The sequence below is a fragment of the Carassius auratus genome, chromosome 20 (genome assembly GCF_003368295.1).
Source record: "Carassius auratus strain Wakin chromosome 20, ASM336829v1, whole genome shotgun sequence".
NCBI classification, from domain to species: Eukaryota; Metazoa; Chordata; class Actinopteri; order Cypriniformes; family Cyprinidae; genus Carassius; species Carassius auratus.
Genome location: NC_039262.1, coordinates 874,908 through 897,550, shown reverse-complemented (window position 1 = coordinate 897,550; position 22,643 = coordinate 874,908). Strand labels below are relative to the sequence as shown.

Sequence of the window (22,643 nt, the reverse complement as noted above, 5' to 3'; positions counted from 1 at the left end):
ATTGTGTTAAACTGTAAAATGTGTCAAAACAGTGTTAATTCAGTCACTAACAAGCTGTGATCTTACAATTTATCAACTCACATTTAAATGTAATTTATTGCTAGGTATATACATATGTTTGCTCTCATATTATATGTTAATGTTCAGAAAAACACCCTCTGTGTTACTGTTGTAGTAATATCTCCTTTCCAGCACGAGATGTCTCTCTTCTTCAATGTGTGACAGTTTCTGGAATCTTCACCCACAAACAGTTGGATTATTTATGGTTGAGCTACATTTATCAGAAACACAATCTGATGCACTAAACGTGTGTATTTTGCACGCACACTGTACACTGACAGCAGTGGAGCCGCAGCAGTCGCTCTTACCTCGTCTGTGTTTGCCTCGCACGCGGATCAACACACAACAATGGCGACGCTCACAACGTCAAGCAAAAGACCGTACCATATCATAGTGTTCGGAGCGAGCGGTTTTACCGGCCAGTTTGTTGTGGAGGAGGTTTCACGGATGTGTAACGAGGGCCCAGGAGGGACGTTACAATGGGCTGTAGCCGGACGAAACCGCGACCGACTGGAGAAAACACTCGTTCAGGCAGCTGACGCTCTGCGTACGTGTTTGACTGTATATACCTTTGGACTTGGAAGTTTTTTGTTATTGTACTTTACATTAAAGTGTCCATGCCACATATAATATAAATGTACTGAATTATTGAACATATAGAACAGAAATAGTGTCAAGTGCGATATATATATATATATATATATATATATATATATATATATATATATATATATATATATATATATATATTGCAAAAAATTACAAACTTTTTATATCTTTAAAAATGTTTATATTATTAAAATAAAATTAATTATTGTTATTTTTCTATGATATTATTATTATTATTAAGACTATGTTTTTATTCTCTAGGACCATCGTGTTAGTGCCCCTGTTTTTTCTTTGGGACAAAGCAACAAAGAATTACAATGCACATATGTTATTTATGAGAGGTCATAGTTTGTATTGGGTATAGAATGAATTGCCATACAGTTAAGGCTAGACATGCAGTCAGCTCATAGTATTATATGAGCTTCAGCAGATTTTGTCTGTTGAGATTATGGGATGGGATTACAGGGTTTGAGAATATTGTTGATTAAAGCCATAAGGTTTGGACAATCCCATCATCATCTGGAATAGGCTGTACTGATAATCGAGGATTTTAAAGCTATGCAATAGTTTAAAGAGTAAAGTGATACAGTGATCTATCTATCTATCTATCTATCTATCTATCTATCTATCTATCTATCTATCTATCTATCTATCTATCTATCTATCTATGCATTACATAAAATTGTATAATTTATTTGCAGCATTTTGAGCTGTTAGAGAACAAAGATCCATTTGTCATTTTTCTGCAGGTAAACCAGAGCTGAAGTGTGTGGAGGTTATTGTAGCAGATGTAGCCGAGCCAGAGTCGTTGGCCATCATGTGCAAACAAGGAATCATTGTGCTCAACTGCGTGGGACCAGTAAGTCCACAAAGACTATTGTAAAAAAGCACAGGAAGGGGTCAATTTACACATCTATGCAGTCACACCTGTCCCAGTGCACCCATAGGCCAACGATAGCTCTATGAAAGAAAAAAAAGATAAATGGATTATGGAGTTGTGTTATTCTGAGAGAACTGTTGACTGTGAAATGGCGTGGTGCTGAGGTGTCTTCTCTCAACAGTACAGATTCTACGGAGAGCCGGTGGTGAAGGCCTGCATTGAGAATGGGGCACACTGCATTGATATCTGTGGAGAACCGCAGGTAGCTAATGTTTCCATCTAACAATTTTTTTAATAATCTACTTTTGAAAAACATACCATTGAAAAGTTTGGAGTCTGTAAGGTTGAAAGTATATAATTTAGACAAACTGTTTTCTATTTTAATGTTAATAGAAAATGTTTACATTGTATTTATTCATGTGATGGCAAAGCATAATTTTCAGCAGTTGTTACTCCAGTCTTTCACATGATCTTTCAAAAATCATTCTAATATGCTGATTTGGTGCTTGAGAAATATTTCTTATTATTTTCAATGATGTGCTACTTAATATTTTTTGGAAACCTTGGTGCATCTTTTCAGGATCCTTTAATGAATAGAAGGTTCAAAAGAAAAGCATTTATTCGAAATGAAAATCTTTTATGTTAATTGAACGCATCCTTGCTGAATATAATGACTATAAAACCTGACACCTGAAAAATATTTTGGATCCTTGATTTGTTTTTTTTAGTTTTTAGAGGGGATACAGCTGAAGTACCACAGTAACGCTCAGGAGAAGGGTGTGTATATCATTGGAAGCTGTGGGTTTGATTCAATTCCAGCAGATATGGGCATCCTTTATACACAGGATCAATTCAGAGGTGGGTTGCATGTCTGTGATTTATTTTTTAATACATTTTTTGTTAATGTATTATTATTATTAAAATTATTGATTTATATATATATATAGAGAGAGAGAGAGAGAGCAGGGAAACTTCAGTGTATTAGAGAAAAAATCTGATCCTGACTTAACAGGTTTAGAGGTGTGTTGTGCATCAGTGTCCTAATGGTAAAACATGCATACAGTACATTACTGTGATATTTACCCTGTGTGTGCCCTTTGACCTTTGCATCAATGGCTCTTGTGCAGTCAGATCTTTAATCTCATCCCAATTAGTTGGGCATATTACTGAAAAAGGCAAAGGCGCTCAGTGCTTACAGGATGCGAGTGTCTGTCGTTGGCCTTTGAAGCGCTGCTGTGGGCAAACGTGCCTGCAGAGCAGCAGATGCCTGACCACTCCTCTGCCTGGCTTTCACAGGAACGCTCACTGCTGTGGAGAGCTTCTTAGCCATCAACACAGGACCTGAGGTGAGCAACAACTCCTCATGTTTGCAGATCTGTTTTAAGGGTCCACAGGAATTTGATTGACTTGTTGAGTATGAGCTCTTAAAGGTTGGTTTGATCTAAGTTTAAGTTATCATATTTCCTGCTGTTTTAATCGAGTATGAAGAGAGCTTTAGCAGACTGTTTGTGTCCACAATAAAGTAGTTGATGTCTTGGCTTTTGTTCAGCTGTCTTGTCTTCTTCATCAGGGAGGATGTGGCCATGATGCAACGTGGCAGTCTGCCATCTTTGGCTTTGCAGACAGTGCCACTCTCAGAAGAATAAGGAGGAAGTTTGGGCATAAACCTCTGCCAGCTGTTGGCGCTAGAATTAAAAAGAGGTGATTTAAAGTATTTATAAAATCATTCTCAGCATTACATCCCATTAATACTATCTTAATCATGAGTTGTCTGCTTTATATAGCAGCTGACTCCCAGAGGAGTGAAGGAGAATAGTTCTCAGGATGGAAATCTTTACTCGTGTTCATTTGCTTGCTATTTTGGTGTACCCAGGGGAGCTCTGTTCTTCAGTAAGGAGATTGAGCAGTATGCCATTCCCTTCATGGGCTCAGATCCATCTGTGGTGCGACGGACTCAGCGCTATATGCACGAGGAACATAAACACAGCCCTGTGAGTCTATAGACTGGCAAAACAAATCACACAATCACACACACTTCTGGCACAACAATAATCATTTTTAAATAAATTATTACTCACAGTAATATATGTTTTATATTTATTTTATTTTATACATGTATGTGTGTGTGTGTGTATGTATATATGTATATATATATATATATATATATATATATATATATATACACATTCATATTTATTTTATATATTACATTTTATTTAGTTTTTTACAGTTTATGTATATTTATTTATATATAACAATTTTTTTATTAATAAATGAAAACATTTTGGTTTACATTTTTACTTTTGGTTTATTGTGAAAATCTCAAATTGTATATATCAGTTATCTAAATATTGTAAATTTCTCATGGCTGAACATTTAAATATTTATAAATATGAATAAAAACTTAAAACATAATTATATATAATATCTATTTTGGTATATTTAATTTTTTTCTTTTCTCTTTATTAATGTTATCCTTTTCCCTAATTTGCCATTTATAGCAATGCGACTAATACAAGTCAAAATTTATGTTATGTGGACCATGCCAGTCAGTTTTTATTAGCAGAATAATTTTATCCCAGCGCTGCAGAAACCCAGTATTCATTTTTCTTAAACTGCTCTTTCAAAGAAGATCTAATGGGTTCTTGACTACCCTGTTCTGTTTCCTCTTAAAAAGGCAGTCTTTGACAGCTTCTTCCCTTGCTTTCCAAACACCATTATGCCTCTTAGCAGTTTTAATTACATTTCTTTTCGCTCTGTCTTGTGCGAGCATGATTACTGTGATAGTGCACTGAAAGCCCACATGGAAAGAGCAGGGGATGATTCACAGTCTTTGTGATTAATCGTACTGCTCTTTCATCTCCATAGCAATGACCACAGTGTACTGGATGATGTCAATATGGTCATTTTTGATTGATGTTTTACTGTGGACCAAAAAGTATGTGTTATTAATTTAACACAAGTGTCACAAATGTGTGCATTTCAATGTCTTACTCACTTTGTTGTTGTTGCCAGCAGTTTTGAATTGGTTCCTCTTTGCTCTTGTCCTCAGGTTCAGTATATGGCATATGTAGGTATTGGTGGTCTCTTCTCCGTGCTGAAGACCCTCTTTGCAGGTGTCGTCTTCTGGTTCATGGTCAAATTTAGTCTTGGCAGGGGATTGCTTACTGAGGTCCAGTACCATTTTAAAAGTCATTGCATTACTGTTGAAAATTTAATGGACAAAACTCTCATTCATACCGCAGAACATCAAGAAGCTTACATAAACTCATGAATTTCAACTCAAATGTGTGTGTGTGTGTGTTTCAATTAGTTTCCAGAATTTTTCTCATTTGGTTTGTTCTCCAAGACGGGACCAACAAGAAAGCAGGTACAAAAGATGCACTGAAATGTCTAAAACACAATATGAAATGCTAACATCTGTCATACACAGCCCTCGGTTATGTTGCCGAAGTTAAAGTTAAGTTAATTCTTGTCTTATTCCAGATGGATGGAACCTCTTTCAGCTTGAGGTTCATGGGGGAGGGCTACACGTCTGGTCATGACCCCTCTCAGGGCAAACCAAATGCCAAAATCAGCACTGAAGTAACAGGACCAGGTATTGTCCTGCTCTCTATTTGATCCGACTCAAAATATTCACCCCAAATACTTAGATATGGTCACTACTGCTATATTTTGCAGAGCCAGGATACATCGCAACACCGATTACCATGGTGCAGGCAGCTATTACACTGCTTAATGAAGATCACTGTCTCCCGAATAAGTGAGTAAAATGACCGCAACATAATATATAGATGATTCTTAATACTGGTCCTGTGGAATTAAAAAAACAGATATGGGCAATTCTTAAAAAATAAAAAATAAATAATATTCTCTGTTAGTTAAACAAAGTAAATAAACTACAATTCCAAATTGCATATACACTATTGTTCAAGTTTGTGGTCGTCAGTAAGATTTTTCTTAATGATTTTATTCAACAAGGATGCATTAAATTGATTAAGTGACTGTAAAGACATTTATAGGGTTACCAAGGAATTCTATTTCAAGTAAATGCCGTTCTTTTGAGCTTTCATATATTTCCTACATTCATATAGACTGACATGTAAAGAAATGTGAACTGTCCACAATTATAAGGTATAGCTAAGAGTGGTCCAGACCAACATTATGAAAGTATGACTTACTGAAAGTATAATAAACTAAGAACGTTTCGGGACACACATGTTAGCGTTAAGGTACAGCTTAAGGTAAAAGGTTTTGGGAATCGCAGCCCTGATCTTCATTTTTTTTAAGACACTGCAAATGTTAGAGTGAAATTTAAAGATTGATGCCGTGAATACTCAGTGTTATTTGTGTAGCATGTATGACATGCTGTCTCATGCAACATCCTTTTATTGGTCCTCACAGGGGTGGTGTGTACACTCCAGGGTCAGCGTTTGCAAGAACCACCCTAATCGACCGTCTGAACAAACACGGAGTCCAATTCTCACTGAAGAACGGACAATAGACAGGAGTCCTCTTACTTTCTCAGATTCAATCAGCCTAGCTGATCTCTTTTATTATATAAATATAGTCGAATGTGTTGTATGTCTTTACTTTTTTGAGATTCATCAACCCTCAAGCATCCTCTGGGAAAAATTTGGGCAAAATCTTTTATTTTTATAGTTTCCTTTAATCTGAGCGGTACAAGACTTAACTGCTTCTACTAATTATGCCAGCTAAACTCACACACACAAAATAAAATTACTCGGTACAGCAAAGTTAAGTGGAAAAAAATAAAATAAATAATTATATCTATATCTATATATATATATATATATATATATATATATATATATATATATATATATATATATATATACACACACACACACACACACACACACACACACACACATATTTTTTCCTTAGTGGGCACCCCATAGGAAATTAATGGGAAATACTATAATTCAGAGAATTTTTTATTTACCTAATAAAAATCTATATATCCATCACGATGCACATCATAAATACACATAAATGAAGGGATGAGCCTATACAACATTCTCAATGTTACAAACACACACACACCTATATACAGTGCATTGAATGAGCCTATAACACAGCTTTGTTAGAAATAAATGACTCAATAGTCTTTCCCTTATCATGGTCAGATTTGTCTTTAAGCATATTTTAGCATTTTTGTATTGCCTCAATTTTCTGCAATTTTAACTTGTGATAAAATCTAAAACGTTAGCGGTTAAGTTCGTTAAAACTTTTGGACACTTAAGTCACATTAAATGACACTAGTATCCCTTTCCTGATACAGTTTGTCTGTTACAAATCTATATTTATTAAATTTTTGCAGAATAAAGAGAGATCTTAACATTTGTGAATTTGGCTTTTAATCTCTGTCCCTACATGCTTTTGACAGGACTCCGCCACTAGGGGTCTCCTTTTTCTATTTCCACATCTGCCGATTATTTATGTGGAGATGACAGGAAAGGTCATTTGGTTTGAGAGGGGTAGACGTTGTTTGGGAAGATTAGAAAAGGCAATGAATAGATCTTTTTAAGGGAAAGAAGAGAGGTGGCTGGGGGTCGCAGTGGATGAAGAACGGGGACTTAAAGATTCAGGCCAGGGTTGAAGCGGGTTGAGTTAGTATGACGCAGTCTCACAGGAAATAAAGAGATGCTGTGATGGCACTTGTTTTAATGTGTATTGTCACACTTGACTAAAGAGGAGGCAACAGTAGAGTGTGTTGTAATCACAGATTTTGCTTACATGCATTGAGGGTGAATTATAAAAGAAATGATATATGCAGTACCATGTTTTATATAGATATATATATATATATATATATATATATATATATATATATATATATATGCATGTGTTCTAATCAGGAAGTATTTTTTAAACTAAAAAGTCTTAAAGGGATAGTTCACCTTAAAACACTTTCATTTCCTCTCCCTCAAATTGTTATAACCCTGTACGAGTTTATTTCTTCTGGTGAACATAAAAGAAGATATTTTAAAGACTGATGGTAACCAAACAGTTGCTGGTAGCCATTGACTTCCATAGTATTTTTTTATATAATATATATTTATGTGCGTGTGTGTGTGTGTGTTCAACAGAAAAAAAGAAATTCGTACAGGTTTGGAACAACTTGAGGATGAGTAAACGATGACACAATTTTTATTTTAGGTGAACTGTGTCTTTAAATAAGCGCAGGTGGTTAGGCTTCATCAATTTACAAGAACTTCTAATACTTTGTCATGTTTGTGTCACTTCCCAAGGGAAAGATGTGTCATTTACTGAAGGAAGATGTCAGCACTGGCTATTGTTAGCCAAAAAGTCATTACAAACCTTGTGGAAAAGAGTATACCTTAAAGGGATAGTTCACACAAAAATGTGAGATTTTTGCACATTGTACATAAAACCCTTATCAGTCTTCTTCAGTACTCTGTCTTTCTCTTTCTGTCTCCTTCCTCCTCTCCTCCCTCATTCCAGTTCTCTAGAGGAACATTGTTTCTCTTGCCATGTTTTAAAGTGCCTGGTACTCAGAATCTACCACAAAGCATTATGTAAGACGCCCTCCCTTGTGCGTTCATTTTGCCCAAACATCACCCTCCATCTCAGTCCTCCCTCCTCCACCCCTCCTGAGAAGCACAGGCGGTAGTCTGGAGGATCGCATTAAACGGCCGCACGTGTAATCTCAGAGGGTTAGGGCTGTGTGTGATCTTTCTCGGCTTGCCACAGGAACGTGTCAAAGATCTGGACAGATCCGGTGAAGCCGTGCTAATGTGTTGCTGTGAGCGCTGGGGCGGAAGTGCAGGATTTGCTGTATGATTTGGACTCTGCTGACTACTTAATAGTGGGCTTGTTTTGCGGTTGCAGGACATCGGGCGGGGGAAGAGCGCTAGAGCACTATGCAGCATCACTTACAGCTACAGGAGGAGGAGAGAGAGGGGGAGGGGTGATGAAGGTGTGGAGAAAGTGAGACATGGAGGGTGGAGATGTGAAAGCAAAGGGGTTGAGGTGGTATATGAGGAGAGGATGTGAAATTCAGAGAGAGTGACTTCGAAGGCGTGACGTTTGGACTTAATGTGACAGCAAGAGAACGTGCTGGTTCAGTGGGACATAAACAGCGGGAGGACAGACTGAGCAGTTTAAACTACTTTGAAGGAAAAGTTTATGGGTACACTGTGAGGAAAATATTTTTCAAACTTAAATAAAACATTATTTTACGGAATGTTTTAAAAGTAAATAGTGTTTATAAACCTTAAAATGTAAAGTTAGATTTAATATGTGGCTTACCATCTCTTTGTAATTTTTTACAGGCAATTTATGAGTGAAAATTGTACAGTAATTATTATTGTAAATAAATCAAATGTCAGCAGATTTAGATATTTATTCTGATAAATTCTGTCAGTAAATATTAAGATTCTGTAAATGCACATTCAAAGGTTTGTGGCTGATAATATTTTTCAAATGTATTTTTTTTTTTTTTGTGGTAGTTTTACCATTTTATAATAACCATTTTCTGTACTTTAGTCTTGTAATGAAAACTGATTTTTCAACAGCATCCGCACTCCAGTCTTAAGTGTCACATTATCTTTCACAAATTTTAATATCCTGATTTGGTGATCAATAATTTGTATTTTAATAAATATAATATACATACATACACATGGATAGATAGATAGATAGATAGATAGATAGATAGATAGATAGATAGATAGATAGATAGATAGATAGATAGATAGATAGATAGACACAACAAATAGCCACTCTTTAAAGATATTTTGTGTCTCAGGTTAGTCTTTTGTCTGAGAGAGGTTGCATCTTCATCGTAAATCTCCAGAATCTTTAATTACCTCTGGGTCAGCAGAAAAGCACACTACAGCACCTCGTTCATCAGCCAGCCCCACACACAAGGCCAGAATGAGAGAAAATCACATTTGTTTTTCCTCAGGAGGGAATGCAGCTCAGCACTCCATTTTATCAACCTGAAGGGCTGGATTTCACTGAGGAAAACACACCATTCCCTGTCTCACACGTCTGTCGGTTCACATTCAAAATAAAGCGTGACACACACTGCACTTATCGCTGCCAACATAACTGGCATTATCACACACACACACACACACACACACACACACACCCTGTATATACTGTATATAGGATCATTCAACAGATGCAGGTTTGCTTAAAAACACACTAGCCTATAGAAAACCATTATTTAGACAAACAACATGTACAACATCTAATCTTCATATTCCATTACTGTAATCTCTTTTTTTCTTTTCTGTGAGATGACTTAACTTTAAAAATGGTGGGTAAACAGAGTCTGCCCAGCTTTTCCATGCCTGCAGTGTGGATATTTTTATGGCAATGAATATTTAATGTAGCTCAGTGTTGCCTGATATTGCAACACCTTTTCCAAGCGTTTAATACAGAAAGTGTGTGACAATACAAGAGACCTGAGCTTGCATGCTGTTAGCTCCAATGTTTAGATGTATAATGTTAAACCTTTTCAAAAATCTCATATATAGTGTACCCTTTTTTATCTTTTGTATGAGACGATTTCTAATTAGCTCTAAATTTCTGCCACATTCCTTCTTTCTTTTTTATGTGCACTTCATAAGCTTGCGATGTACCTCAGTGTTTATCAAGCATGTATTAGTGTTTTTAGAATACAGTGTGACAGCATCAGTGATTTATTAAGCTCTTTAAGGCTTCTGAAGAAGTTTTGGGGTAAACTTTAGACCTCTTGCTGGTTGCGCTAAGCATTAGCTTGTTTTGTTGTTCTTGGCTAATGGAACTAAATTAGGCTGATGTGTCTTGATTATTCAATCTCAGCAGCAAATTCTTCCTTATTAATAACCTTTTCTAACCAGAACAGGGACATTCAAGGTGGTGAGCTGAAACAGAGACTATAGAAAAAGGAATGGGAGAAACCATATTAACTACAGGTATGGAAATCTATTATGCAAGACTATTATAACAGCAGCCTTGGGGCTGTTACCAAGATAGTCGCTGAGCTGTCTTGAAAGAAAATTTCTCCCAAAAATGAACATTTACTTACCCTCCATTCAAGATGCAGATGGATTTGTTTCTTCATGGAACAGATTCAGACAAAATAGTGTTACATTACTTGCTCACTAATGTGTCGTCTGAAGTGAATGGGTGCCATCAGAATAGGAATCCAAACAGCTGATAAAAACATCAAAATAATCCACAAGTAATACATTTGACTCCAGTCCACCGAATATTTTCATGAGCTGTATGTTTGTAAGAAACTATCTATCATTAAGGCATATTAACTTATGCCTTATGCCTAACAAAATACCATTATCCATAAAAACACATCCTCCAGTGAAAAAGTCCATCTCTGTTGTCTTCTCACATTGTTTCTCCTTGCAAACAGTGCTTGATCTGTGCATATCTCTCTCCTGATTCAGATGAGATGGATAGAGGATTCATAATTTAGCTGGAAACAGTTTGAATCAGTTTGAAGTTAAAAAGGTCTTATTGATCAATTAGTTTCTTACAAACATGCAACTTTTCATTTCACAAGCCATTAATTGACGGACCGAAGGCATGTGGATTACTTGTGAATCATTGTGATGTTTTTATTTGCTGTTTTGAAGAAACTCATCTACATCTTGTATGGCCTGGTAGAGAGTGGATTTCTTTAAAGGGACCTTGTCTGAAATTACTCGTTTGTGATGTTTAATACCATTCAGTGTCGTTTTGACAAATCAGATATGCATAACCTTTATAAAATGACTAATATGTGAAATGGTACTTCAATAGCTCAACTGGTAAAGCATGAGACTAACAACACCAAGGAACCAGAGTTTGATTCCCAGAGAACACATGCTGACTTCTAACTGTAAGATTCAGGCTCGGCTCATTCAGCACTGCTGTTCTTGTCCCACAATGCAGCTCTGTCAAGCGACAGTGAGATTTAGCTTGAGACAATAATGAAAACCCACAGCGATTAGGGGTTTATTACTTTTAATCAATTCAGCTAGCTACAAAATGTCAACCACTTCACAGACTGACAGGATACAGAGGGAGTTTTAATATTACATGCGTTGAGGACATCAATCTCACAGTTTAACCTATGTGTCATTCAGGTAAGGTATTTATTCGACTTCTTATAATAATTATTCAACATCTTAGTGATTTGGTGTGCATAGCTCTAAGGACAGTAGCAACAAAAAAACTTTTTTTTTTCTTTTTGTTATGGATTATTATAATTTTTTACCAATAACAAACCACACGGGGAAAGTAAACTAACAGGATACAGTCTTCTTATAAAAGTAAGGTCTCTCAGAAATATGCGCCTTTGCTTTACATTGCAAATGATTTATTTCTTTTTTTCAGAGCGTCCAAAACCTATGATACAGTGAACAACCAGTCCCCAGCTTTCAGAACATCATTTTCTACACCAAACTGCAAATTCATTTTAGAAAACAAGTCATTTTTGCAGGACCACCCCACCAGCCTTGTTTCATTCCCATCACTTTTGCATTATTTTACAACAAAGGTCACAGTCTGTAAATATATATCGACTGAAATGGTGGCACTATTGCAAACTTGCAGTAATATGGAACGTTCCACTGTGTCCTAATACTGAGCATGCTTTTGTCAATTTTGCTACTGCCATGATTTTTTTTTCCCCCGTTTTTTTTTTGTCATCTTTTTAAAACAAGTTTTATTTATAAGACGCTAAGATCTACCATTTGTCATGCATAACGCACAATTCACAACACTTGGAATGCAATGTTTTTACTACTACAGCTACAGAATCTAGTTGCACATTGTCTAAACAGTAACTGATTATGGTCGTGATGAGAGATATGAACCAAGGACATTGATTGTGAGTGCTTGATGTATTAATATCATTTGCAAAATCTTTTTTCCCATTCTTCATTGTCATGACAACATCAAAATAAGGAGCATGACAGTAGCTGAGTGGTGTGACACAGTTTAACCAAGACGATACTGAGATATATTGAAAAGGAAAGACAGCTTGTATAGCATTCCTATATAATTCCTCCAGCAAAAATTTGTTTTATATATATATATATACACATAGGCTATATGTATACACATAAAAGTGGATATATGTATACATACATGCATATATGTATACAGGCAATAAGGAGAATAAAAACTTCACAAGTGAGCAAGAGCCATCGAGTCAGCACTATATACAACCTTTGGAAAGAATGATACAGAGTATAAGAAATCATTTTACGAGGACAATCATTGAAAAAGCTGACAGACGATACATAGAACGACATTTACAATGAGGGCCGGGTGATATGTGCATGTGTGCAAACCTAGAAGGTAAATACCATGATAAGCGCATTGCCTTTTGACAAACTGCACGGCTGGTAAAAGCAGGCAGACCAGAGGCTTAGCCACTGCCGAGCATCTTTGTGGCCCTCTGGTTGGCTTCATCAATCCTGGTCTTGTTGGAATCAGCCTGAAATAGTTCAAACAGTGCTTTATTAGCGACACTGTTTTCATTACAATCAAGCCATTATATGGAGTTTCAATATATATATAGTTAAAAATGTATATCAGGGTTATTATAGTAAACTACAAAAATATTATATTAAACTACAAATAACAATTTGTTACTTATTGTCACTTTCATATTTTATTTCAGCTAGTTAACAAGGCAACATTTCTCATTTTCATTTAGTTTAACTTGATGTACTAAACAAAAAAAAACTAACAAGAACTACAATAGTATCTCGATAATATGAAAATAACATGCATGCATACAGTATGTAGTTTTATTTTTAAAGTCGACATGAAATAAAAACTGACTTTTAATTTATTAATGAACATTCTTATTATCGATGCATGTTTCAAAGAATTCAAATCTTTGTCTTTTTATTCCTTTAATCAAAATAATAGATTGTATAATTGATCAATTTAGTTATTACCATTTATTCATGTTTTGGAAGTGACTTCATTTTTGAAGTGACAATAAAATCAAATCAGCCCCCTGTTTAATTCATTAATGAACATTTGTATTATTGGTTCATGTTGTCTTCTTAATTAAAGTAATATATGTTTATATAAAAATGAATATTTGTATGATTTATAATATTTAGTAATATTAATAAATATCTATTCATTCCCAATGACTTATGTTATGAATTCAAATGGGTTGCAAACAGATATTCATTTCAACTCTTAATTTGTTTAAGTGAGTTGTAAAACCGCACTTTTCTTTCTTTCTTTCTTTTTTTTCTTTTTTTTTTTACAGGATTTAGGATTGTGTGATTGATCATTGGGAAATCCACCAGGGGAATCTGGCTTGAGATTCAGTCCATACCTTCTCCATGATCCTGTCGATCTGGCGGTTCTGGGTGTCAATCTCGTTGCCCATATCGAGGGCCATGTGGCGCAGGTTACCAATGATGCCTCCCACCTGCTCTAAGTTCTCATCCATCTCATTTTCCCTGGCGTCATCTGTTACCCTGCATGCCACAAGCACAGCACAACGTCAATTTCAATCCACAAACGCCAATAATTTCTCAAATCTGACTACTTACACATAGCCTATCTATACATTTGACCTCTTAAGCTTTTTATTTGAACGTACGTTTATTTAATCTTTTGGCTACACGATCAAACCTCTCTCTTATCCAGCTAACCCTCTGGACAGAGCGTCCTGGAATCCGGGGCCTCTCACCTGCGGATGAAGCCTCCGCTGATAGCCATCTGTTCGCGCTCATCCACCACACGGGCGGGCTGGCTTGCAACCACTCCGTCCTGGTTATTTCCCCAGGCCTTGCTGCCACCGCTCTTCATTCTGCACAGAGTCGGGGGAAGCGTGAGTGCTAGGGTAACCGCACACTTCCATATCAGCAGCAGTGTGTTCACAGATCAACGACAAACATGGATTACCAGGCAAGCATAACAGGGATGGGCTCATTCTCAAGGGGCTTTTATAAATTAACATACATTTTGTAATATAACATACATGTACAACATACATGTGCTGAGACACATAGCTTTCTAAAAATGGGGCATGTAAATACAGCCATTTCCAAACAAAGAAAAATGGGACTCCGAGGTCACCTCTGGCCGCCCCATGGAACATGAGCTGTCACCCCTCTCAAATGATGACAAATAACAAAGAGCACAGGCCTTGGCAACAGACAACACAGAGTAACAGGACTGCCACATCAGTGGAGACAAGTGTAAATAACTTCAACAGAAAAGAAACTAGAGGAAGAGAACCACATCCTATCTTGCCCTTTCATTGGCCACCTCTCACCTTGTTTATGACTCTCAAATATGAATATTATCATGTAGGAAAGACAATGACAGACCTGTAATGCTCTGAGATTATTAACCCAGAACCACAAATGAATTAAACTATCAATTATTTGGTAATTATAGCCTCTTTTACACTGTAATTATCCAAAACATATGCAATCTTATCAAACATGGAAACAACCTATTATAGATTATTACTATTTATTGTTGTAGACATATCAGTGGGGTACTGTGATCATTTAGAGGCCAGGAGTGAGGTACAGAATAACACTAATGAAATGTAAGATTGAAAGCAACATTGTAATTGCCACTGCAAACAATTTTATTTAATAGTCTGTCAATATGCCAGCCTTGAATTCATTCTAATTGTGTCAGGAAAATCTTAAACCTAATTTATAAATGATAAAGACTGAATATTTAGCATGAGCAAGGCAGTTATTCATCAGCTGTTGTTCTGGCTGTGGGTTGCTGATATAGATTTTAGTTCTAATATTTCTTGATTTATCTAAAGAGAGATGGCCAAGCTTCCCACTGCAGTATTATTTATAGATGCGGACTAAAGCTACAATTCCCCCGGCTGCCTTGCCTCCATTCTCTCTCTAAACAGCATGTTGAGCTTTATCTAATGTGAAGGAGCAGTTAATACTCAAACTGGCAAACAATTCCTAAAATATTGAAAATTAGAACCTAGAATAGTTAAATTACTTTCCCTTTTCTTTCAGATAGTCAATAATCTACTGAAAATTACATTGATTTTAAAATAATAACTTTATATAAAAAAGTGACTGTAATTTTGTTAAAACTATTAACTAAGTTTAATGTGAAAACCTGACTGACCCAAAATTCAACCTCCCTAAGTGCATAGGTTCATTTGCGCCTCTGCATCAGTCTTGGATTTTATAACAGGCTGTAACACAAAAAACTGAATATCTGCACTCTATCTTTCTCTGTCTGACCTAGATCTCGTCTGCTCCCCTTGGGGAACCAGCAAAAGCATTGGCTCTCTCTACTGTACTGCGGCTATAGACTTGACTGTGTGTCCTGTTCTTTGCCAAACTATACCTGTCAACATGAATGAGACAGGCTTGAAAATGTTAGATCATCTGAAGGACTTTCAGTAGGAGTCGGTCATCAGTATTGTTACTGCGCATTATTCATCTTTAACAAATAACAGCAATTAGCAAAAGATGCATGAGCATGCATTTGGCATTCAGGGACATGCTATTGCAGTCATACAGGCAGCATTGATGGATGTGCTTTCAAAGTTGTAAAAAATGTAAAAAAGCTAGTATAGGCCTATGCATGTACATTTTCAAGCAGATACATTTAAATATATATATATATATATATATATATATATATATATATAATATATATATATATATATATATATATATAATCTTGTGTGTGTGAGTTGCTCTGTCATTTTGAGTCGTTTTGACCAAGAAACATTTTTTTGTTTTATGCGCTGAATTAAGCGTTTGATATAAATTGTTGACGATTTGTAATCATTCAAATGGTGGCTGTCATTACAAAAATTTCCTCTAGCTATTACAAAAAAATAAAAATGTTTTATTTAATTTAATTTTAATTATAAGATTTATACATCAAACACAAATTAAATAACAGTTTAGATCAAATATAGAGCACTTTAAAAATTGATTGCAGATTTTAGAGACAACACTTTTCGTTATTTTTTCTAGATATTAATCTAAAATCGTCTGAATTGTTTTTTTGTTTTATTTATGTTTCTTCACAGTTAAAACACAGACAGCATGACAGGTGGTGCATTTCAGTAAGCTTTACTATATCTTTTTATTGTATCCTGTTCATTTATGTTTTCATCTTATAATTAGTATAATTCGTCTTATAATTAATGTTAGAATAAGAAGCTAAGCGTTTGCGGCAGTTGCGATCTCACACATTAATTAGCACCAAAACACCATTTATTATGTTAATTCGTTATAAAATTGGCATAATTTAAAGTCTTAATTTTAAAATTATTAGTGCGTCAAGTATGAGTTATGTTCACTAATCTATTAAGTTATGGCTGGATAGTAACAATAATTTATCAAATAAAATACTTAAGTTGGTCAAAAATATATGATGTAGGCTATAACTGACTTTTCTTTAAGTTTTTTTAATGAACATGTATTGGACTACATTTAGTGACTTATCTCAACTTTGGCACATCCATGCAGTTTAAGTTGGTTTAACATTTATTAATACCTTGATTTTAAAAGAAGGGTGATGTTGGGTTGTGCAGCATGCCTTATATTCATATATTTCATAGATAAACTGTCTATCAAAAGCAATTTGGCTGCTGTACGTCTGTGAGCATGTGTGACCATGCCTTATGCTCACTTTCTGTGTTAAGGATCATGGGTAACGTTAGTGAACATGGCAAGCCACCCTGTGCATGCCTGACTATAGGGATACAGGCCCCTCAGTAAGATTTATTTTTAGACAGGCAGGCAGGAAGGCAGGCAGGCAAGCAGCACCTACTTGTTACATGGACAGGAACAAAGACCACAGAATTTTCCTAGATCGTTCAAATTCTTTTCTGCATCCTTCATGTCCTTATTGATTTGGTCCATTCCCTCCTCGATGCGTTCCAGTTGCTCTGATTAAACAACAAGTAATTTATCCCCCACAGAACGAGAGCAGGTGTCAGGAAAATAAAGGAGGGAGGAAAGAAAGAGGAAAGAGAGGACAAAGAAGAGAAGACAAAACTTCAGACAGTCACTGTGACAAAAGGAAACTTAAAAATAAGGGGGAAAAAAAACGGACGCCACCACATACGTAAGAACCTTCTGCCACATGGTCAGTACCTACTTGTTACACGGACATATGAAAAGGCCACAGCATTTCCCTAAATCTTTTAAATTTTTCTCGGCCTCCTTCATGTCTTGGTTGATATGGTTCATGCCATCTTCAACACGATCGAGTTGTTCTGGTCAGGACAAAGGGATGACAGCAGTGGAATGAATTCACTGGCTCTTGTTTTACAGGAAAATATGAAAAATGAGCACTGATGAACTGGATGCGATATTGCTCAATGCATCTAGAGGGGACGCATGCATTAGAGTGAACCTACATACTGTATGCAAAAAAAAAAAAAGAGTTCAAATGGCAAGACTTCCTCCTTTATTTATTTAGAGATGCATCAAAGTCAACATGAAATCAAATTGGAACCGATTCACGTAATGCTTGTTTCTGGTCTCACTGTGAACGATTCACCTGTCCATGAATTAAAAAAAAAAAAAAAAAAGTGTATTTTTAATAACTTTTAACTTCTGCTGACATCACTGAGGCCGCACAGGCTATTGAATAATGTTAACCAGTAATTTTGACGTTTTTAAATTGACATTTTTCAAATTCATTTCTGGTATGTAGTGCCAATAAATAAAATCAAGCCCCGTGCAACATTTTTTCTCATTAATATCCTTTGTCACTTAAAATCAATCACATCTTGCAAGTAAAATGAATTGCAAATAGCAATTCACATTGACTTTCACATTTAACACTTGGAAAACTTCATCAGGTGGATGAAGTCACAGTGGACACAGGCAGTTCTAGCTTGATTTTGGTCCTGGCGGCCAACAGCAGACAGACTCTCCCATAAGGGCCACTGCAGGAGTGCAACAGTGTCTCTTTAATTAGACCTTGGGGCAAAATAAAACACTGCCCTGATCTCTCTCAAGGCTTTGTGGCTGTAGTTCACCGACTCATTTGCTGGAAGCTGACAGCCTCTTTTTCCCCTCGGTACAATGGGAGAGGGTGCGGCTTATGGTTTGTTTGTCTTTGTGTGGTTCGAGGATGATATGACTGAGGTGCTGGGTGACCCGTTGTGATGCAGTCTGGCGTGTTTATTGTGCAGACAGGGTGTGTTCCATATTGTTAAGAGGTTTAGTGAAGGTATCAGTCAAGGGAAAGAGAGGCAAACAGGGAATGGTTCAAGAGGGAAACAAGCCTACCACATCAGTTACTTTTGTTTAATCCCTGGCTTTTCAAGGTCCTTCCATTTAGGCAAAGCAAATTAACCTAAAGACGATTAATGAAAATTCTATAAATTTTCATTTAAAACAAGGAATTGAACTTTTGGTATACCTCATTCCTTGATAACAGCCTAGCTTAGTGTCACCTCTGGGCTGAGAGATTCGTTTAAATAAGCTTTAGGCCTCAGTTTGAGGGGATGAGGGAGTGAGATCTCATTCCTCTTATGAAAAGACTAATTACTGGCTGCAGACAGGGGGGGCCCTCACACACAAGAGCCAATCAGAGGCTTATAAGAAGTTAATACTTAAAGCAAGGCCAATTATGTCATTTTTTTAATTACACTAAGCCAAACAAGTTAACGTGTGCTTTTAAAGTGGGAGCAAGCTGTTTAGAGCCTCGTCGATTTATATTTGATGGCCCACTTTAACTTTTTTATGTATTGAAATATATATTTTTTAATGATATTAGCATTGTGCCAGGGATTATACAAAAGAGTATTAGTGCAGTTTATGGGAAACAGTATCATTTGTCATTACCAGCTAAATCGATCGTTGCTTTATTTGTTTTCTTGAAAGTTTATTGTTACAAGCTGCTTACCTAAAAAACGAATGTGATGGCAACTACTTTTTAAACTGAACAGTAAACTTGTTTTAAAAGCAAGCATTTAATGGACAGTTACAGTGGCCAGTCCTGTTTTTAGTAATACAGTATATCGAGAGAGAGAAAAATTATAAAAGAGGAAACGTGTTAGTAAAAGGTGAAAGATTTAGAGTTACTTCAGAAACAGCAGAGGAAATCATAATTACATAACATGACTTTAATTGCTTTATGCATTAATCAGTGGAATTAACTGAAGAAGAACAAAATCAGAGATGAAGCTAAAAATCAATTTATGATATGTACTATAGTTGCTTATTAATACAAAATTATTTTTAAACATTTTAATTTTACATGTAAAGCTAACAGACATATACAATATTATATTTTTTTATGTGCCAAGAATGCATGAAAATTCTCATCTAAAATACATCCACACTTACCTCCCTGCTCATCCAGCATAACCAAAGTCCTGATTCCAGCATCTTTACTCTATATGCATCGAGAGCCATGGAGAAGAAGCGTGGAAAATAGGATGAAACACATGGAAAACAAAGTGGAGAATAAAGGACATAAAAAAAGAGGTGAGGTTCAGCACACAAAATACAAGGCTCATTCCAGAAGCAGTCTACAGGGAAACCTTCAGGCTGTACTGGTGACATTTTAAATTGCATAATGTTCTCCTCCTTTATCTTAGACTAAATAAGCAGACTCTAATTACTGTGGAGCATACAGCTCTGATCAATATCGTTTGTAAATGCACTCTCTGTGCTAATGTGAGACAGAATCTATTGAGAGCCTTTTCTGAACTTTCGTGGGTTGAGAAATTCACATTTAAACAATAATAAAATCAATCAATGAAATTCTGCTGAAAAATGGCAACAATGAATTGAACCCACTTTTTTTTTTAGAAGAATAAATGGGTGTTGGAGTACAGCCAAATATTTAGGCAATGCAACAAATATAGTGGGATCTCATTGAAGGTGCTATACAGAACAAGCGATGCGTTTTCATTTCTCTGATATTGAGAAATGATTTGGTTTGCCCATTAACATCACAACAAATCATCTCTCACCTCATTAAAGCTTGTGAAATGAATTACACTCATACAGAGGACATTTACTCCTCCCAAACCTCTGTAAAAAATTATTAGGGGACATTAGCACAAGAACGTAAAGGCCAGTACCGATGTGCTCCGAGATTCCAAATTCATATTCTACTATAGATGTCATCCATGACGTGTTTATTATTTAATAGCGCCCTGAAAAGGTCTGCATTATAAATCAGCTCTCACTGTTCTAGTCTATAATATCTTTGAGCAATGATATTATTTGGTCACTGGCAATCATAGATCTCATCCACTTCTTAAAAACATGACTTTTCATAAACCTAATGATGAGCGAAGTAAATTTGCTGTGCTGTTTTCCTAGAGTTTGAAAACATAACAGGCAGCAGTGACATATTTCAGGAAGTGCAAGCTTCAGCACTTTGAGGGGAACGGGATATTGATATTTGGGATAATCGTAAGGCTCGGTGGTGCATAAATCAGCAGGACATGAAGCAGCACCCCGCTCATTCCGGATGGGATCACAATGTGCCCTAAATGGATCCGTGGGGATTAATTTGTTTGTGCCATAAACTGCTGAATTTTCACGCAGCAATAAAGGCCTGGAACAAACTCAATGCTTCTGTTATAAATAATGACATGTGATATACCTCCCTTTTGGCCTAACGCAGGAATACTGCTGATCGTCTATAAGTGCCGAGAACATTGGATTAGTCTAGCTTACAACATGAAAAGGGTGGTATGGGCTGACATAAGTAGTATCTTAGATCGATTGTGTCAGCAGTGACAAATTACTCTTGATCTATGTTTACCCTCCCTTTCTAGTTTTCTTCTGTCCATCAGTCTGTCAGCCTTAGCCTCAGGCGACTTGTCTATTTTTTCAACTCAGAGGCGACTATCACTTCCCTGATCTGCCAGTAATGGTCATGGGGAGGTGCTCTTTGCAGAGATATGGGCTGCGATTATCGATATGACCTTGAGATATTTTGAGACTTCATCACAGTTCTTCCACGCAGATATACACACCTCTCTTCTCTTTTTCTCTTTAACACCCGCAACCCGTCTAGCCTAGATAGCCAGAAGTCCCAGTTTGTGCTGTGCTCTGTCTGCAGACCAAAGCTCTCGAGATAGAATAAAATACAAGTATTGATATGTTGATTTATTGATCTATTTTTCTAGGGCTGTCAATTCAACATTAATTTAGTGAATTACATTTTTTGCTTTAATATATATTTTTTTTTTTTATTCTCATTGAGGATACATTTATTTGATCAACTGTAATATTGTGAAATATTATTAGTATTTAAACTGTTTTCTATTTTATTATATTTTAAAATGTAATTTATTCCTGTAATTGCAAAGCTGAATTTTCAGCAGCCATTTCTTCAGTCTTCAGTGTCACATAATGCTTCAGAAATCGGCAGAATTCAAATATGCTGATTCTGCACTCAAGAAACATTTCTTATATTATCATTATTGAAAAATAAACAATTGCTGCTTAATATTTATTCACTAATCTGATTAAATATATAATTAGCTTAATATTGAATACAATTTAAACCATGGTACTTTTTTTTAGGATTCTTTGATGAAAATAAAGTTCAAAAGAACAACATTGATTTGAAATAGAAATATTTTATAATAATGTAAAAGTCTTTAATGTCAGGTTTTATCAATGTATTGCTTCCTCGCTGAATAAGCATGTTTATTTCTTTCAAAAAATATCTTATGACAGGCCATATATTAAACATTTGTGATCAGAAAGAAAGAACATATGCATACACTGAGAAATAATTTTAACACAAATATAATAAAGTGTCTTTTACCTCTTCCACAAGCTGCAGCATGCGGCGGGTGCTCTCCAGTGACTGTTGGTGGGGGGAGGAAAAAGATGTTAAAACCAGAATTCATTAGGAACTGACAGAGAGAAAAACCTCCACAAGCTGTTGTAGTGTGTGGGAGGATTTTTAACACGCTTTAATAGATAATAATCAATGGATGTTCTTTACAGCACGAACATACCAAAATATTTAAGCCTCTACAGAAAAATGTACAAGAACAAACTGCATTAGGCATCAGAACATCATTCATCTCTCCTTTCAACTTTAGATCTCAGGCCAGTATGACCACTTCATT

The 22,643-nt window shown here is 35.9% G+C and overlaps 2 protein-coding genes across 2 annotated transcripts; one reads left to right on the top strand and one right to left on the bottom strand.

Annotated features, from left to right (window-relative positions):
* Positions 1–114: 114 nt before the first annotated feature.
* On the top strand, positions 115–6,329 carry LOC113120463 (saccharopine dehydrogenase-like oxidoreductase). The gene is made up of 12 exons (XM_026290288.1): positions 115–607; positions 1,419–1,528; positions 1,731–1,811; positions 2,278–2,407; positions 2,846–2,895; positions 3,120–3,250; positions 3,423–3,540; positions 4,602–4,721; positions 4,863–4,919; positions 5,036–5,147; positions 5,231–5,312; positions 5,954–6,329. The coding sequence occupies exons 1-12, from the start codon at positions 409–411 to the stop codon at positions 6,051–6,053; spliced, it is 1,290 nt and encodes a 429-aa protein (XP_026146073.1). The 5' UTR covers positions 115–408; the 3' UTR covers positions 6,054–6,329.
* Positions 6,330–11,534: 5,205 nt separating this feature from the next.
* Positions 11,535–22,598, bottom strand: LOC113037880 (synaptosomal-associated protein 25-A-like). The gene is made up of 7 exons (XM_026195211.1): positions 22,572–22,598; positions 22,334–22,375; positions 19,885–19,933; positions 17,351–17,468; positions 14,256–14,375; positions 13,896–14,040; positions 11,535–13,031 (listed from the first exon to the last, which is right to left on the bottom strand). The coding sequence occupies exons 1-7, from the start codon at positions 22,596–22,598 to the stop codon at positions 12,963–12,965; spliced, it is 570 nt and encodes a 189-aa protein (XP_026050996.1). The 3' UTR covers positions 11,535–12,962.
* Between the last annotated feature and the right edge of the window lie 45 nt (positions 22,599–22,643).

Bases quoted from the DNA above. Each gene is read 5' to 3' on its own strand.
- LOC113120463 (XM_026290288.1), top strand. From the start codon at position 409: ATGGCGACGCTCACAACGTCAAGCAAAAGACCGTACCATATCATAGTG. The intron at 3,251-3,422 runs GTGATTTAAAGT...TGGTGTACCCAG, and splicing joins GGCGCTAGAATTAAAAAGAG to GGGAGCTCTGTTCTTCAGTA. The intron at 3,541-4,601 runs GTGAGTCTATAG...TCTTGTCCTCAG, and splicing joins AGGAACATAAACACAGCCCT to GTTCAGTATATGGCATATGT.
- LOC113037880 (XM_026195211.1), bottom strand. From the start codon at position 22,598: ATGAATGATGTTCTGATGCCTAATGCA. The intron at 19,934-22,333 runs GTAAAAGACACT...CGATGCATATAG, and splicing joins TGCTGCAGCTTGTGGAAGAG to AGTAAAGATGCTGGAATCAG. The intron at 13,032-13,895 runs GTATGGACTGAA...GAACTATTTCAG, and splicing joins TCGACAGGATCATGGAGAAG to GCTGATTCCAACAAGACCAG.